The sequence below is a fragment of the Callionymus lyra genome, chromosome 19, assembly GCF_982586985.1.
Source record: "Callionymus lyra chromosome 19, fCalLyr1.hap1.1, whole genome shotgun sequence".
In the NCBI taxonomy this organism is placed as follows: Eukaryota; Metazoa; Chordata; class Actinopteri; order Syngnathiformes; family Callionymidae; genus Callionymus; species Callionymus lyra.
In genome coordinates, this window is record NC_141836.1 from 15,178,364 (window position 1) to 15,197,848 (window position 19,485).

Consider the following 19,485-nt stretch of genomic DNA (forward strand, 5'->3'; position numbering starts at 1 on the left):
CGATCCGGATGTAAATAAGGGACGGACCATATCGTCCATAACGAGGAGTGAAGCACGCCGGGCAAAAATAACCCTATAAACAGTTATTTCTCGTCAAATATATCTTTCACGTCTTGTCATCGTACTAATGTGAATTTAGCTACTTTCGTTTTCCAATCCCTGACAAGATGTTCGCCAAACCGTTTCGTGTCAAATCCAACACCGCCATTAAAGGATCGGACAGGTTGGAGTCATCTCCTTATTTGTACTTCTCTCCTAATAATACCTTTCCAACTGCAACCGATCAGCGGAATCTAGTAATTTATTGCTTTTTTTATCTTTTATTTATCTCGTTTAAGATGTATTTATGTTGGCTGACAATCGTAAAAAATATTTAACTCAAGTTCATTGTTTAATAAATTCGTGTTTATATCCTAAATCGTAATAAAACGTTATATTTACGCAATTACTTCACTGCAATAATTATGTAACATACCTGTGTTTACTATTGGCATGTGCTACGAAAACACAGATTTTAGATACATTTTAGATAGATTTGAGATAGATTTATGAACTGCATACATTTCCGTCCTGGTGTTGATAACTATAAATATATTTAACATTTTCCATGTTCATGTTCTGTCTTTGCAGAAGAAAGCTGAAAAATGATGTAGCTGCAGCCTTTCCCTCACTGACCCCTCAACAGTTATCAGAGCTGCTGCCCAACAAAGAGGAATTAAATGTGGTTAAAATCTACGCACATAAGGGAGATGCTGTGACGCTTTATGTTCTTCACAAAAACCCACTCCTCTTTGAACTGGACAAACGTCTTTATCCTACAGGTCAGCTCAGTGTGAGTTGTTTTTGCAACTGTCCCATGGCTTTGGTACTAGCATTGTCTTTTCCAATTTTTAGTCTACATGCTTTGGCGTTACCCTGCTGTCCTGCCAACATTCAAAACATGGCCACCTGTCCTGGAGAAGTTAGCAGGAGGCGCTGGTAGGTTTCATGTTCATTACACACAAAAGCTACAGTTATTTATGTATATTAAAGCAATTTTTACTTTCATAAGATCTCATGCTACCTGGTGTTGTTGTGCCTTCAAGTGGACTTCCGGAGGTCCAACGAGGTGTCTGCTGTTCTGTCACGCTAGTCAACAACAGGTAAGAGGAATAAATAGAAACGCATTTAAAACATTTTTTAAATTTTTTTAATATCTGGTCTATTTCAGAGCTCCAGTCGCAGTCGGCACTGCAGCAGTTCCCACTGGGGAAATGAAGCGTTTAGGAATGAAAGGCAGAGGAGTGTTTATTGTCCACACTTACATGGACAATCTCTGGTAGGTGTATTTCCATCTTTGACTACATATAAATGTATGGCTCTCCATATTCTTTTAATTTTAAGCTTGAATCAATTAACAGTTTAAGAACTTTATTTTCTACTTCAAGATTTACTCTTGGTTTGAAACAGATCACAAGCATGACTTTGTCTTTATTGAATATTGTTTTGATTGTTTAAGCGCTTTGTGACCCTGGTCTGGAAAAGCGCTATATAAATAAAAATAACTTACTTAGTTTACTTACTTTGACCAAAGTTACCTCTTGAAAACTTGATCACCTTTACAAAGTTCAATGGTTACACATTGAACTAGTTTCAAATGAAATAACTAGTGTAACCAGTTTAATTTCTGGTTACACTCATGTGTTACAGCCAAACTTTAAATAACATGAAACGTGTTTACAAAAGGGTGGCATTTACATCAGAGAAAACAATTCTGGTTGTTATCATCATTACCAGAGGATCCGTTTGTAATCTACATGTCACTAACTTTAACTCACATTTTCGTAGTGTGCCTTATGATATCGTTGGTTTGTCTGGACTTATTTTAATTTAATGCCAAAGAAAAAGTTCCTTTTTTTTTGTATTATTTTGAACAAATAATCTGCTGTAAAATTCCTACATTAAGGCAAATGGCAAAACAGTGAAAATGTTCTGTAATCCAAAATAGAGCAAATGTTCCCCAACGATACATTTCCACATTTGAACGAACAAGAAAAAAAATATATATATTCTGAATAACAGTTCTTTAAACGGCAACTAATGTGTTGATTTAAGTGCGTCTTAAATTGATCTTGGACTCTATTGTACTCATCAGTATGTCTCTGTTTGTACAAAACGTTATTTTAATTGAAATATTTACATTAGAAAATGTCAAAATTGCACTTCATGGTTGTTGAGAATTGCCTCTTTGTCTGGGGTGTGTGGAGAACGATCAATGTTAACCCGTTTTATCTACTAAATAGACGTCGGCTTTCATTGATAGATTTATTGTTTAGAAATCATTTGATGTTGCAAATGTTTTCTTTGGTTGAAGGGTCTGGACAGCAGGCAGACTAGTTCAGCACCAGGACTCTTCTGGAAACATTGCTGAACATTTGTGGACTGCATAATGAACTGTTGGTTCTGGCCGTCACGTTTGTCCGTTTATGGTCCATAGAGTAGTAAGGAGTCCTGTTTTTTCAGACGTCGCAAACGCTTTCTGTAGTTTCATATGGTTATTTTTCCAGAGATCGCTGAAGCCTTGCTTGTATTTGCACTTTCTATTTCTAATTTGTACTTGAAATAACACCTCAAATAATGTAAATGACTTAAATACTCACCAGCACTTCACACACAATTGGGGATTTCTTTGCGTGGTAAAATGCAGATATCGCTGCCATCCGTGCAGCCACTGGAAAGAGATTGAGAAAATGTCTTCATATATGAGTTTAAAAAGTTGATCACAATATCAATTTGTTTTACGATTATCAGCGGGACTGCCGATGTTTTTACTTTATTTTCTTCTGCGTGTGTGCGTGGCATGTGTGTGTGTATGTTTGCCTGACTCTGAGATAGTTTGTTCAGCCTGTTTGAATTTTCTCTGTCAGATCAAAAAGTTTCAAACCAAAACTGTTTCTGATTAGCTCCTCCTTTGGCGTTCGCCTCGACTGATGTGGATTAAAAATACCAACTAACTGACCTAATAGCTCTTCTTAACTACACATCACTTTTGTTTGTCTTTTTTCTTGCACTTCACGATGCCTCTATATCATGTGTCGGAATTTGAAAAAGAAAATTAAATTTCTTATTGAAGTTCATTCTTATCAAAAGCTTATGCTCCAAATGTGGTTGAGATGAGTCACCATGGCAACAGTCATGCGTCCAAAACACCATCGACGATTCCCAGCTAGACATATCTTAAATAACTTAGAAAGAAACTCCGCTATTCCCAAACAGCTCTCCTCTCAGGGTGCTGAGAACACAGACCTCTGAGGGACACGCCAGTTAAAGAAGGGATTTTCCATCAGTCGGATCACCTTATCGATCACAACAGAGGCATAAGACACTCGTGCTGCTGCTGCTCTCAGACTCAGCTGTTGGTTTACTGTGACAATTGGTGTCAGCAGTAGGATGGATAAAGGAAGCAAAGTGAACCTTTTGTATGGAGCTGCATGAATAGTTAGTGTTTTGCAGCAATGTGATTGACTAGCAAGTAGTTGTGTCAGAAGTAGGCTGGTAAGATGTGTTGGATACTGAATGAATCAGAATAATTTGTTCTCTGTTGAAAGCCGGATGATATCTGAGTGAAGCACATGAAAATGGCTGATTGGTGGGCCAGAGAAATGCCTTTGATTAAAATCAAGACTTGAATATAATTATGAACTTCACATGTGTTTTTGCTTTTTTTTTTCTCTTACCATCACAGGGCATTTGGGGACAGATCTGCGCTTCCGTCTTTACCAGTGGAAGACGGACAAGAACAGGAGGAAGATGAATGTGGGAGCGATGAAGAAGAACAAGAGGAGAACGCATGTGTGGAGATGGTGGAGGAGCAGAGTTCCACAGTTGTGGAACAGGTTTGCTCTAGTGTTGGCAACATGAGCTTGACTGAAACAGTTGAAAAGCAGGATGAAAGGCAAGATAATGAAGATGATGATGACGATGAAGAGGAGGAGGAGAGCCAGGAAGACGGAGTGACACTGCAAGGTACTGCTCGGTGTATATATGGATGTGCGTGGGATGTGACGTTGCATATTTTGTGAGACGCATTCAGAGAAAAAAAAATGATGTGACCAGAGTCCAACTTTAATTTCATAGAGAAAATGGACGCCCTCCTCCTGCAATGTTTCCTCCACGCTCTCAAATGCAAATTGAAGAAGTCTGAGCTCCCTCTGCTGACCAGCACTTTTCTTCGCAACCACATGTTTCCCTGCTGGTAACTGCTTTTTATTTGAAGGGAGCTGAGCAGGGCTTCACATTTACAATGTCTCACATTTTTCTCTCAGTCCAAGTGGGAATCAACTTGATTTAAAAAAGTCCAGCTATAAAAAGGTAAATCCATTGTGACATCTTACACACAGTCTGTCTGTTATGGCTTAAGTTTGCTCCTCTCTGCCAGCTGTCCAAATTTCTACAAGCCATGCAGCAGCAGTACCACCTTGTTCAGGTGAAGGAGCTGAGCAAAGGTGTGGAGAGCATCGTGGGAGTGGACTGGAAACATCCAGAGTGAGCCGAATTCACATACATTTCTCCCTTGTTATGTCTGCAGAAGTCAAAAATGATTGATCCTTTCAGGCTACGTTCCTTCACGGTTCCAGACAATGAAATCCAAGCAGCTCTAACGGAGAAAGTGGGTGATGAAGAATCCTATCATCCACCAGAAATCACTACTTTGTACTCTGTGTCAGCGCGGCTGGAACCAATTTTCCGCGATTCCAACAAGAGGTCTGAGTCATGTTTCTCCTAACAGGAGGTAGTCTTGAGACCAGTTGCTTCATTGAAGGGTTCAGGATGATAATGAGTTAAAGTATTCAAAGGTTATTAGCTTCCGTGTTGCATTATGCGATATCCGGAGATGCCTTTAAAAGGTTGCATGACAATTGATCCTGTGAATGTATAAGCCTGTTCTCATTCCCCAAAAAGAATAATTCTAAAATACAAAAGGAGTTCAGACCAGAGAATGGAAATTTCCTTCCCTTAAGTGCTTTACTCTGCTGAGCTTGTTTATATCTGTGCTTATGATCATCACACTACAGACTCACTAAACCCACCTATGACAACCAAACATCTTCGCTGTGTAATTTATGATAGTTTAAGGATTATGCAATTATTTTGTCAACACTGGGGAAAAAAAACCATAAAAAGATACCTTTTTTTTTTCTTCAAAACCATGTCGCAGACCCTTTAAAGCACGTGCTTGTTGTTTTGGAATTTTCGTTGACAAACATCTTGGACACATTTCTGCATGGATTAAATTGACGCTCTTATATCACTCACATCTTTTGGTACCACATGAAAGTCTAGGTTGTCATGCACCTAGTGCCAATCTGAGAATGATTAGTGATGATCTGGCACATCTGGGGTTAGTAACGGCAAGTGTGAAATGATACAATATATTATCTGTCCTTTTTTATTATGAACCGTGTTTGTCACTTGACTATCTGGGTTACTTTTTTTTAATTGATTTATAGGAGGCTGGATGAACATTTTCCTTTGGACTTAATTTACATGTCAAAGTAAAGTACTGGAAATTTGAGGGCCTCCTTTTTCTTATACTTGAATCTATTTAAAATATATTTTGAATCATTCGAGGGCTTTTTTGAGGTGAGACTAAAGTCTCTCGACAGCAATGAATAAAGCATCTTCCGATCTCCATGACTACCTCTTTAAGTCAGCAGTTTGACGTGTCATGTCACCACACTAAATGAGAAACACTGTTGAAACATCAAAACTCACACTGTCATCATCCTTGGCCACCCACAGGAAAGGAGCGGTCATGCAGTCTGCCGAGGTGAGAAGTATCATCACCGAGTTTGTGAAGAGGAATGAACTGGTGGAGGAAAACAATAAAAAGTAAGTCCATGCCATGTATTTATAAAAGCATTTGTAGATTCTTAAGATGGATCTCATTTTAGTTTATTTGGCTGAGAATTAGATGAGAATTGAATACAAATGTTTCAAGTTCTAATCCAATCCATTTAAATGACCAGTGTTTTGTTTTTTTTAATCTAGTTACGTGACCATTAACCCGACTCTATGTGACTGTTTGCTGGAAAAATCCGAGTACCACGAGATAGAAGCTCTGAAGTGGGATGACCTCTTCAGCAGGTAAACTTTGTCTTGGGAAGTGTTGCAATACCGCCTGTGGAAATTGACCCTCACAGGAAACTTAATAAGCTCCAGCCTCTGTGTTGCAATAAGAAGATGCAGACATGTTGGCTGCACATCCACGATGCCAATCTCCACGTCCACCACATCCAAAGTGTTCTGCCGGGCCAAGATCTTGTGACTAAGAAAGCTATTTGAGTTCAGTCATCTGATTGTCAGGTTCAAGGAGCCGATTAAAGACGGTTCTTGCCATGGCGTCATAATGTTGGAAGTGAACCAACGCACACGGCACATTCACTAAATCACGTTTTCTTCTGGTCTTAGGTTCCTCTTTGGTTTCTATCTTTTTCACTTTAAAGCAGCACTGCGTAGTTTTGTGTGATTTTTATTTTCACGTACGTACGAAAACAAAGTTTAAGTTATGTTACTTACAAAGCCCTCATAATGCATACGATATTTCATTATCCCCAATCTGACTCATAAGCTCATCGATATCCATCCTTCATTCAGCCAATAGAAGTCTGGAAACAGAAAATTCATCCAACTGCTACAAACCGGGACATGGCAACTTTTGCGGCGTTTAGCAAGTGCTCATGGGAAATGTAGTCTCCCATCGGGGCTAAACACTACCACTTTAGTCCACTGGCGTCGCTTGACTAAGAATCGCATTAAACTGCTTTAAGTCATACAATTGACAAAGTCCAGAAAACTGATGAGGTATTTGAATTGATAAAGTGAGGGATGTGCAGACCTTTTTTAAAAATTTAAAAAGCAATACATAAGAGTTGCCTCCCACTATGTGTTATGAGAGCTTGAACTGTTGCAGTGTATAATGGACTTGAAACGTTGGCCTTTAACTGGACGTGTTTTTAAGACATTTTTCTCACATGCCCTTTGAAGGAACACAAATCGAGTTATAAGAAAACGATATGATGTATGAACATTGATTAGATGAAGTTGGCTGAAGAGGAGGAACTAAATATAAAAACAAAGCTCTCACTGGCATCAGACGCAGATGCTGCGTCACTCGAATGTAATCAGATCATCAACAGCAGATCCTGAGAACGTAAATGAAAGACGAGCGCTCTCTCATCCGTGGGAGGTCAGGCTTGCACCACAGGCGGGTCAGGGGATTAAATAATCTATTGCCATCTGTAATGAAGGCACGGCTGTAAACAACGGTCTAGCATCTGGATTGTCTGTTTTTACGAAAGTGAATAAAAACATTAAACAAGGCATCGAGGAACAATTCAAGATTATTGCTCGTTTTCGAGTTGATAACTTAGATGTGTGAGATGGGATCTATCTTGGGCTCGGCAGGTTCTTAAATGACATCATCCACATTGTCATGATCAGATGTTAAGATGAGTCCTGTTTACTCTTAGATTAAGGGATCTCATTGTTGTACGTTATATATTGAAACTATCCCTGTGCCCAGATCCTGACACGTCTGATATATTTCATAAGCAAAATACTATTGTTTCTAATAAAAACCTTCCTCTGGGTCCAGGACACTGGCGAGGATGCAGGAGTGCTATCAAGTGGTGTTTCCTGGACAGGCTCCCATCATTAAGAAGGGTCACATTGATCCTATAGACATTGCAGTCGCTTCCCGAGGCTCCAATAAGAAGGTGAGAACATATCCATGATATTTCAAAGCTGAATGTGATGATCATCAATATATATATTTTTAATTATATTATACTTTATTTTTATTTTTTTTATTTGATATTGAGAACACATTGTTTTTAGGATATTTTCTTTAGGGAGTATAAGGACCTTTAAAAATGTGTTTTATTTATTTAATGTAGTTTTGATTTTCTAAAAATATATTAATTGTATCATTTTTAATTAATTCTTGTTATGCATTCTTTGATCCAACCCAGTTTCCATCAAAGGCATTTATAGATACATTTAAAGAGTTTGCTTTCTAAGCATTTTTTCTTTTACAAGATGAATTTTGTATTAAAAGATTCTGCAGTGGAAACTTCTGAGTCTTCCGCAGTAAACGTCTTAATCGAAACAACGCTCTAGTTAACTTGTAATCTGATACATATTGCTGATGTTTTAATCACACGCGTGTCATCACTTCAACCGTCTTCGCAGGTGACTTTGATAAAGAACCTGGAAGCCTACGGACTGGACCCAGCAGCTGTGGCCACCGCTTTACAACACAGAGTCCAGGCCAGCTCGGTCTTACAGCCCATCCCTGGAGGCAAAGACAAGATCCTGGTCCAGATCCAAGGAAACCAGATTCAGCAAGTCGGAACTTTGTTGCTTGGTATGAGAATGTTTACTTCGTCAATAAAACTAAACAGATGTAAATGGCTGAAATGGGTCTTCTCTTTTTATAATGTTTGTAAATCTTTTACAGATCGTTTTCAAATTCCTCGTAAGTATATCCAAGGACTAGAGAAAGCGTCCAAAGGTGGGAAGAAGAAATGACTTTTCCTGATGCCAAAAACTATTGGCTGCACAATAAATATGTACATTCAACCTCATCACAAGTTTCTGTTTGTTCTTTCTCTTATGACGTTCGTGATTAACAAATCTGATTTGTAAAAAAAAGGATTAAGTGTTTCTTCTAAACCACTGGAACAAAGCGTGCTAAGATTGTTAAACAACTTTTCCTTTAATAATACATTCTTAATATTTATTAAAGAAAATGATTAAAAATAATAATTGGTGCAAGATGGATTTTAGTTGGTCTCCCATGATCAAACTTGTTACTTCCTTACACATGTGATCAGTTTGACATGAATATAAAAAACAGGCAGCTGCTCTTGTATCTGAGAAAACAAAAACATCTAAAAAATAAATTAACACTTTATGCCAGATATATTTGAAGTTAGTCACATTTAAAATTGAAAAACGGAAACACGGATATGGTCAGAATTAGGCTTGTGTATTGGCAAGAATCTTCTGATACTATACGTATCACGATACAGGGGCAACGGGATAAACAAAAATCTATTAGACTAAATCTATTACCTCAATTACTAGACTAAAATGTATTACTGCAGTATCCGCCGTTTTCTTGCAGAATTTACGGACCACATGACTCTTGACGAAGTCGTGACTGCTGTTTAAAAACCAAAACATGTCCGATGGACATGGCGGAGGAAATAATGCCGCCATCTAAGTTGAATTGCAACACAAAAATGAACAAACGCTGTAAATATTTAAATATCTTAATTATAAAAATGAATACAAAAAACATATGTTTTATTTTATTCTACACACTTAATCAAGCTTCAAACTATAATATAACTATAGTAACACATAAAGTATGATTTGCAAGCTAAAAAGGAAAATAAATATATTTATGTTTTTGGAATAAAAAAAGGATGTTATTGAATATTGTTACCCAATTTCCTGAAGGAGATTTCCAGAGGAAATTATGAAGTCTAACTATCATTGGAAAGAATATCGCAATATATCACCAGATTGATATTTAACACCCATAACGAATGTCAGATCCTTTCTTTTTAAGAAGTAATATTCAAAGTATGTGTTGTGTAAAGAAAATAACCTTCAATGAAACAAACTATCTGTAAATATGGAACAAAAGTAAAGTCAGATGGATCAAAACAAAAATGTTAATCAAAAATGTTGATAACAAAGTCTATCTAAGCAACATTAAGCGAATAAAAAACAAGCTTATCATTATATGTACAAATGTTTCCATGAATGTTTTGTTTTTTTGTTCTTTGAAAGCCAGCTATCACAATATCAGCGCATAATTCTGTCACGGTAAATCATTTCAAGCTTGTTTACCCTTTGTTGTTTTGCGGTTCAAAGCAAAGTGTGAAGCTGTGTGTAATTAAACACGCTCCAATTTATTCAGGACTCAGCCATATCAGCTTAGTTCAATTGAAGGGTTCCATCTGTGTAGATGTTTTCCAGTAAAAAGCCTTTATGGATTTTCACTTCGGCGACCCTAGTAACAGAGCAACAGACGCCCGCAGTGAACACGTCTCCATCCCGCTGTAACCACCAAATAAAAACAAGTTTATTTATAGCCTGATTTTCCAAAAAGTCACCAGACCACAACTGAGACGCGGCACCCCTGCCGGCTTCCTGAACTGCCGCGGCGTTTCTCGACCGCCACCCACATTGACTTTTATAAACGAATGTGACACCTAATTTAGCCATCCTTGCAACAGTGGTCGTCGACTTGCACTCAATTATGACGTGAAGACTTGTTTACAGCTCGAAAAGAAAACAGGAAAAAACAACAACAATGTGTCTGACCCAGTTTACTCCACATGCGTATTAAATACTGCTTTTATTCAATCTATCAAAGTCGTTGCCGCCATCTTTTTCTGCGTATTATCCCAGTACCTCCTATCAAAAAACAGATCACTAACACATACAGGCAGGCAATTAACTCATGAAAGCACGTATAACTTATTAAAGTATTATTATTATAGTTGTCTCCCATCGGGACAGTACATTACATCTTGTTTCGCTCTCGAAGACGGTCCGCAAATCTGGACCACTGCATAACTGAACATCTACTTTCAATCTTACCCAGCAGTGCATTTGGTGTGCTGAGTATATGACACGGCCACAGGAACGAATACTCCTCAGATGTAGCGAGGCATGTAAATGGAGACCATCTGCTGGTTGTGTCGTCCGTTTTAAGAAAAACACTGTCAAGCAGTGACAATTAGAAACAACGACGAGGCGGTCGTGTGGCAGCGACTTCGCTTGATTTGCAGAAGAACGGGACGTCGTTCCCTCGCCCCACCGGGCACACATTGATCAATATAAGACATAATTGTTGAGTTTTAAATTAAGTATCCTATAGGTCAGAGTGATGCAGAAAACACATGGGTAATGGACAGAGAGGCGAGGAAGAGAGTGCAGGCAGGGTGGGACGGTCGGAGATGAATGGCGGGGGAATTGAGTACTAAAGAAGCAGAGTGAAGATTGGTTGTAGAAGTAGAAGAGAAACTACACATACAAACCAATGAGCAGTAAATGAGGACAAAAATAGGATAAAAGTGACTTAATAATAGTTCAACCAAAATTACAACTTCACTCATTTTCTACACACCCTCATGTCGACTAAGTTTTGGGATTATTTTCAGAGTAATCTGAAAATTATGGCAATTTTATCCTCACTGCTTGTCTGTAAAGTCCCTTTGTCGTGCTGTATTTGGATGATATAAGTGTGTTTTTGGGCGAAGATTAAGATGAAAACAACTGATTTTAGTGGCTACATTAAAATGCATAAACATTTTTGTCTATAACTCAACAAAGAAATTGATTTCTTTGAAAATAATGCCAAACCAATGATCAAGGTTGTGCGGATGTTACCGTGGTAACACCTGAAGAGAGATCAGAGTGTGACTTGTAAAACACGCTGAAGGATTAAATTTAAAACCCCTTTTCATTTTAATATCTGGACTTTTAGTTTAAATGTTAACATCTGTTAACCCGGTTGTTTTCGTGTTCCCTCTTTGGATATTTTGGGGCCTTAGGTCACCTGCATGAAACTGTTCCAGAAACACAAGTGTGATTACTGCTGAATTTATGTAACACCCATAATCTGCATATTGGGAGCAATTTGATTCTGAAATCTGTCTTTGGCACAAGAGTGGCCTGACCCGTGTTTGTGATGTCATCTCTGCGAGCCAGATTATCATCTCGCACAAGCTTTCCTATGTCATGTTTGGTTACCATTTTTTTTAATGTAATCATCTGAGATGTATAATAAGAATATATTGATTTATTGATACTCAACATCATGAGTGTACAACCTTGGTGGGGTCAGCTTCTTTTCAGGTCAGATAATGGGGGGCGGGGCCTCTATCCAGTGGCCCAGGAATTGTAAATGGATTATTTTTTAAGTAAAGAAGTGGTGAAACATGTAACCCTCAAACTCTTCAGTGAAACCTATTTCATTAACTTTTAGCTGCATCTGAGAGAACTTAAAATGTTACCTTCAAATATTAAATAATGATATATATAAGTGGAAACCAAAGGGCTAGAGACAAACACTAGTACATGACTCATCTGTAACCAGGCAACAGAAAAATAATCATTTAATTCTACTTTGTTTATTATCGTCTGAAATGTGTTTAACTTTGAAAAATAACTGATTTTCTCCAAAGTAATTACCCTGTGAAGCTTATATAGCTCACATTTACTCCAAAATGTAGGCTTTAAACTAGTAAAAAATAAGTCAAAACAACGTATAGTTGCAGGGAAACTAGACCAGGGCTTCTGCTGATTCAGCGTTATAGTGAGTTTTATTTTTTATGATCTTAACCTTTTTTTTGCAGATCATGCTATTTGATTTTGTCATATATGAAGACCAATCTGTGAAAATAATGCAGAACTTAAGTCAGTCATTGATAGAAAAAACGTTGATAAAATATGACATCATACTTATTTTTCCACCGCTGTCATCATTAAAACGATATAGAATATAGATATATATTTATATAGATATAGTTCAACTTCTCTGCAACAACAACACGTGTTATTATCAAAAGTGAAGTAACAAGATGTTCCGACATGGACAGTGACGTTGACATGCTGAGAGGATTCAACTGCTAAAACAGGATTATACCCTTTGACATATTTTCTAAACCAAAACTGCTTACCAGCTTTTATTAGAGGCGATAAATATATAAATAAATACAAAAACTGTGACGACGGCGTTTTCTACATTTTCAGAGGTACATGTCTTTTGAACGAAGCTGAATCTTGGTGCGATTGATCCCATCCTCATCCATCCCTGAAATGTCAAGCAGTTTTCAAACACCTTGCATCTTGATATCAATCATTTTGATATGTTTAAGATTTAATTGAATAATAAATTCAGATTCAGGCATGTGGAATATTATATTTTTGGTCTTCGTGATCAGGTCTTTGCAATCAGGAAGAGAGTGACCTTCACACATTTAAGGATTTTATTACTAGGTCTTTCCCGGGAGAACCATAAACTCGTGTTAATAACTCCAAAGAGTGCCTGTGAAGATCTTTAGATGCTCGGGGCAGAGGGTCAATACTGGACGTGAAGGATCGATATTTTCATGTGACGTTAAAATGTTTATTGGATTTTCTTTTTAGAGTTTATCATTTTTTGTATTGGAGATCTGTAAACACACAGAGATCTGATCATATATTCCCAAGTGTGACCTAATGTAAAGCAGCCATTTAGGTTTACTGTATGTGAGAAATATGTTTGGGGAAATTTTCATTTAAAATTAGTATACATAAAAATAAAAGGGCGAGAGACAAACACTAGTACGTGACTCATTTGTAACCAGGCAACCGAAAAATAATCATTTAATTCTACTTTATTGATTATTATTGTCTGAAAGGTGTTTTACTTTGAATAAGACCTGATTTTCTCCAAAGTAATTACCCTGTGAAACTTATATACGTCACATTCCCTCCAAAAATGAGGCTGTAAACTTGTAGAAATAAGTAAAAACAACATATAGTTTCAGGCAAACTAAGTCAGGGCTTCTGCTGATTAAGCTTATAGTGAGTTTTACTTTTCATGATCCAAAATTCTTCTTTTAAACAGGAAAAATGTAGCTCAAAACTGTAAATGAAAACGATCAAGCTCCTTTTTTTTAAGTTTAAGTTTTTAAATTACATTCATTCAGATACATTTTACATTGAATTTATATTAAAAATGATGAAATCCTTATTAATCAACAATCAAATACAGATCAAAATCGTTTAATACATTTTAAATAAAGTTTATTTTACATAGTTTCACTGGACCATGAACAGTTTGGCTGACGGACCAGACACTTGCTGAATAGCTCTATCTAGTGACCACCCTATGAATCAGACTATTGTTGAGATTCGTTTTAAGTTATTTAAGGCGATGACATCTTTATGAGCAAAACCCTGAGAGAAGTAATAATGATTTTGGTGATTTAACAAAAAAATCCACGTTTGGTTACAATTTATTAAAGTCTAGAGGAATGTTCCCTGAGGTCAAATTCTCAAACATCTGTGTGTTATATTTACACAGACAAATATGCTTTTCCCATTTAAAAAGAATGCAAGAAACTTTGGCAGTTACTTCTTTAAGCAAACAGAAAACATATCCCAGTCCGCACTAGACAGAGAGGGCAGTGGTGAGTTTGATAGGTGTTGCTCAGGGTCTCGGGAGGAGTAAACTGACAGGAGGCTCCTGACGCCTGAGGACACGTTAATGACAGATGTTCGGGCAGGACACCCTCATTGCCTTTGGATGTCCTTGCTTGGGGAAAAATTAGGAACAGCTCAATTTCTCATCTCTGCCGTCTGACGCGCCCCAGAGTCCCACATCAAACATAAATCTTCACACTCCGTGGGACAGCGTGCCAACGATGACCAAACTGTCCCTGAAGCCGTCATGTGAATTTGGATTTTCTTCCAAGATGCCAACTCATGTGACACATATTGTGATATTTTGGATTTTTATATGGCTCATTACACTAAAGCAATTCTTTAAGACGAGGATTTTGATTACAAATACTGAAATATCTTTGGGATTATGTCTAAATCAGAAAGAGAGAAAGCAGGATTTGTTTTTTGTTATATCAGCAACACATTAAAAAGAGTTCTACTACAGAACGTGTGAGCCACAAGCACTTAACCATCTGTTTATCAGATAAAATAGTATTTTCTCAATTAAGAATAAATAGAAGTGATTTTATCTTCATCTACTAGATGAAGACAAGAGATGTGGACTCTCTGAACCTGTCAAACAAATGATGGATTGTAGTCCGTGCTCGTTCACGGAGGTCTACTGAATTAAAAACATCTCTATTCCGCTGTCAGTCTTTGTACTTTGTGCGTCCATCATATTAGCGTATAAATGCATATTGTGTTATAAGTCACGCTTACATTCACTCCACTTGCTTGGAAACCCTTCACCGCGGTTAACATGTGCGGAACCTGTTTGTGAACCCGTTAAAACTGAACGAGCGACTGGCCACCTTATGTGAACCACAAGTTGTTTCCCACAGTGCACTCACATGCTCCTGTGCCATCTGTTATAAAAACTCTATATAAGTTGTGACAGCACATAAAGAACCAAAGCCAACCATTCAATGAGGCTGGCATGACTATTCATTACTCTATAATTACAAAAATGTTTTCAACAACACAGTCTTCTTCGAATGAGGTCAATCTTACTTGAAAATAATCCAGGAACATTTTCAAAACAAGATTAACAAATGATTGACTCTGAGCTAATCATTTATTTTACTAATCTGTTTCCATTACCCTATTTCTAAATCCATTCATTTACCTCATTATATGAATCCTATAACTATGTATACACACAGACAAATGTTTCATGTTTCAGCTCCTTCCACAGATGTTCAATAAGATTGAGATCAGGGCTTGTAAACATCCACTTCAGAATGCTCAGATATTATCCTCTCTTGGGTGTTTTTAGCTGTGTGCTGTGGGCTATTATCCTTCTGCAAACAAATGACTTGCGACTGCACATTGCTCTCTACAATACCTTGAAAGACTTATTTGTACCCTGCACAGATTCAAGACACTTGCTAGATGCAGCGAAGCTTCCTCCATGTTTCACAGAAGCAACAGTGTTCTTTGCTTCATATGTTATATTCTTGCATCAGAGAACATCTCTCTGAGGGACGTTCTCCCAGGAGCTTTGTGGACTGAGATCATTCCTGGAAATTCCAGTGTCGCTTTTTTACCATTTGTCTCCATCTATGGTGTCCTCCAGAGTTGTCCCCCATGAAGTCCACTTTGGCTCAAATAACGACGGACGGTACTTATCACACAGACAACAACGTAACCAAGGAAACAGGCAAACGTACTAAAGATAACCAGACGTGATGTGAGGTTCATGGCTGGTGAGTCGCTGATGTTTCTGGAGTCAGATTTACAATTAAGAAATGGAAATAGCATCTTTTTTCACTATTCATCCAACACCAAACAACTGGTAATTTCACATTTTTATCTATTACACTTACTCCAATACAAACATATACACACATATACACAAAGCTCTGCTGTTGTTCACCCTGTATTTGATAGCAAAACACTTTACTTAAACGACAACTCATTTTGAAGTCTTCCTCTCTAAATCTCTTATCATGATGATGATTTGAAGTTATTTCTTTATAAAGTACTCCCCCTTCTGACATCTCGACGAACAAGAGGTTACAGAAGCTGAGTCCATTATGACGGAATAATGGCTTCACTCCTCTAGTCAACTGAAATCACGCCCCGCTTTATACAATGAGTCCCGTGGAGGTGGAGACTTCTGGGATTGATGACACGGACTGACAAAAATGAATGCTTCACCAATTACATCATTGTGATTGTGGTTAAAGTATTTTCATATCCAGGAAAAAATTGTGTTTTTCTAATGTAATGTTGGTTTGTAAAAACATACTGATAATAGAGGTCAAAGATCGATTTAAGAGACACTCAATATAATATTTGCCCTTAAATAAAATCTCAAAAATGTGTAGAATCATCTTCGTCATCATCTTCATCAGTGAAATTTCTTTTTTATCATGATGGCAGGTGAAGCCTTTCTTGATTGCATGTCACTGACAATTGACAAGATGAGTGACAATCAAACATCTTGAGGATAATATTAAGAGTTTTATTGTATTTGGCATTGGAAAACTAAAGCATACAAATTTACAATATTTGAATTTCAATTTAAAACTTTCTTTTTTAATAGCAGGCCATATAGAGTAAAATCTCCAGTATTATTTGATTGAGATTTTTGGTTTTTGTATCAGCGGATTAAAAGAAAAAGTTCCGACAGGAATCAGCCACCAGTGTGACAAAGGTTGGACGTCTGCTCAGGGATAAAAAAGCTGCAGAGAGTAGCAGAAAACAACCCATGTTTGATCAGGCAAAAGAGGAAAAAGTGGATTTCAGCCCAATGCACCATGGCCTTAATCTGTGGGATTAAGGCATCAAAGTTTAGAAGAGTGTTTGTCTCGAGTGCATATGTGCGTCTGAGATCACCCTTTCCATCGAGCGCGGCCTCAGAAAACACAGGTGGTAAGAATTGTGCTCACGGGTGCCGCTGACTTGTTTGCGGCATCGGTCTGAGGACATGCGTGGAGGGCAGCGGAGGGAGGTGGGGGTGCAGTGGGTTTAAGAACTAAAGCGGCTTGGACCAGATGAAAAAGGATCTCAGGCTTTCTGCCAATCAAATCAGGGCCAACAACCTACTCTCACTGACAGGGCAGGGAAATGGTCAGGGCAGGCCACACGCATGTATGAGCTGCGTCATATGTCAGTCACAGGTTGGAGAAGTCAAGGGATGTAATGCTGTGTGACATGGACTGAGGTCCTACGAACTACTCAGACATCACTAAGTAAAAATATATTTAACATTATTATGGATTCCTATTCTTCCCATATTTCTGTCTTACATGTGTTTGCGATTCTTCAAAGCTGGTTTGTTAATAGGGATTTGTATTGACGATGTATTACGATATATCTCAATACTGTAGGATATATTTGTAGTATTATCCAAGTACTTTCCTCTAGTGTTGCAGAATTTACAGACCACATGACTCTTGACAGAGTCGTAACCTACTTTAATTTGTTTAAAAAAACAATATATGACCATAAATCATCTCATGCTGCTGCTGCAGCCGACTGTATCCTCTTGTCCTTAGTCACTGCGGAATTTCAATGTTAATTTTGATCTAGAATGAGTGCCATCTAGTTGCCAGAAGTTTAATTGCAATACAAAAAAATGAATGAAACGTCATGGAAAGAATTGTTACATTTTACAAACACTATATTTATGTTTAGAGGGGGGGCAACTCCATCAGGTCGAGGGTAAGGAGGAGAGATGAAGAAGACTCATGAATGAAATGATTAATAATTAATTGAATTAAATCAGAAAATAGCGACATAAAAGTTAAATTGGCACCTAGAAAATAAAAATGAAATATATATATATATATTTTGGAATTGTTGTAGCCAAAAAACTAGATAAACTATATGATATCACCCATGACAAAATTAGCCAACGAATTACATGGACAGATGGTCAACACTAAATTTGGATCTTAGCAATAGAATTCTAACATTAAAAGGCAGCATAATGAGTTTTCCAGGAGCTACGGGTTGGAAAAAATTACTATTTTCTACACTTGGAAAATACAAGACTATTGTATCAAGGAGATATAAAGCACTAAGGACCAAGGGGACTGCGTTTCTTTGTTTTTTACATATTATTTAGATGTTTTATTGATTTATCTTCTCTTTCCTTCTGATTGGTGGGTGGAAATCTAACATTTGTAAAGTGTAAAAATATCTAATAAAAAGAGAATTATTTAAAGTTTCGCTCTATTGGTTCATTGTAAGGAGATTAGTAAAAGAAGAAGCCATAAGACCCCCCTGACAATTTAAACATGTCCTATTTTAATGAAATTAATAACATAATTAATATAATAATTATAATTATAATTATATATAATCCTAACGCCCACAATCCACTCAAATTAGGTCTCTTCTGACCTCCCTCTCTCTTTTCTTTCTCTCTTCGTTATTTTGTTTAAAAAAATGTATAACAGGAAAACGCTGGTATATCAAATAGTCAAGATATAAAAGTAGTGCTGATGCTGGTAATCCAATTCTAGTTGAGTAGGATCTCATGTGCAATGCATGAAACTGGTGCACACAGATTAGATAAATAAATGTAATCCTAAATAATAAGTTCGAAACTAAACTATATCGGAGAAAAAGTTTTAATCGCGTCGTTTTGGAAAGACGTGATGAACAAGATCTCGATCTCAATCTGATCTGCACAAATGTACTATCAACGTAAATTTTATTTTTATTTTTGCTGACCAACTTTTCACCTCTCATAACCTCGGCGCCACCGTCTGCAACCAATAACGGCAGATCAACAAGTGTGAATCAAACCAGAGGCAGATGTCATGATATGCCGCTACATCACTAAAGAATCATTATATATGTTTCTTTCTGCAGCTCATTTGTTCTACAGCACGACACGTAAGCTACTGCCAGACAACATCTGGACACATGTGGAAGCCACTCACATGTATGGAAGGACTACTTATGGCCGTCTGTCTCCATACATCAATAATTTCCATTCTGCTGTGCGCTCATGCAAGGCATTAACACTACAGGACTATGACTTTATAATGATCAAATATAGGTAGCATGTTTGCTAGCTATATTTAAAAAAACATAAAAGGAAAATAATTCTCTCTACATGTCAACAGGCCATTCAAATGTGCGTGTGAGTGCATAAGGTTCACAGACAACACAAGTGCTGCCTGGAGGCCTGCTGGTGAATAAGAAACCACTTGCACAGATATATGAAAGAAGGAGGCGGGGGGGCGAACAAAA

At 37.4% G+C, this 19,485-nt stretch overlaps 1 protein-coding gene across 1 annotated transcript; it reads left to right on the forward strand.

Annotated features, from left to right (window-relative positions):
* Positions 1–39: 39 nt before the first annotated feature.
* Positions 40–8,627, forward strand: eif2d (eukaryotic translation initiation factor 2D). The gene is made up of 15 exons (XM_087782121.1): positions 40–223; positions 631–821; positions 895–978; positions 1,052–1,142; positions 1,211–1,318; positions 3,725–4,005; positions 4,117–4,234; positions 4,305–4,350; positions 4,418–4,524; positions 4,594–4,743; positions 5,782–5,871; positions 6,031–6,126; positions 7,637–7,757; positions 8,233–8,407; positions 8,501–8,627. Exons 1-15 carry the CDS (start codon positions 168–170, stop codon positions 8,569–8,571), a joined length of 1,785 nt encoding a protein of 594 aa, XP_087638247.1. The 5' UTR covers positions 40–167; the 3' UTR covers positions 8,572–8,627.
* Positions 8,628–19,485: the final 10,858 nt, after the last annotated feature.

Coding starts and splice junctions, on each gene's coding strand:
- eif2d (XM_087782121.1), top strand. CDS start 168: ATGTTCGCCAAACCGTTTCGTGTCAAATCCAACACCGCCATTAAAGGA. Junction 979..1,051: donor GAAGTTAGCAGGAGGCGCTG/GTAGGTTTCATG, acceptor TACTTTCATAAG/ATCTCATGCTACCTGGTGTT. Junction 4,235..4,304: donor AACCACATGTTTCCCTGCTG/GTAACTGCTTTT, acceptor TTTTTCTCTCAG/TCCAAGTGGGAATCAACTTG.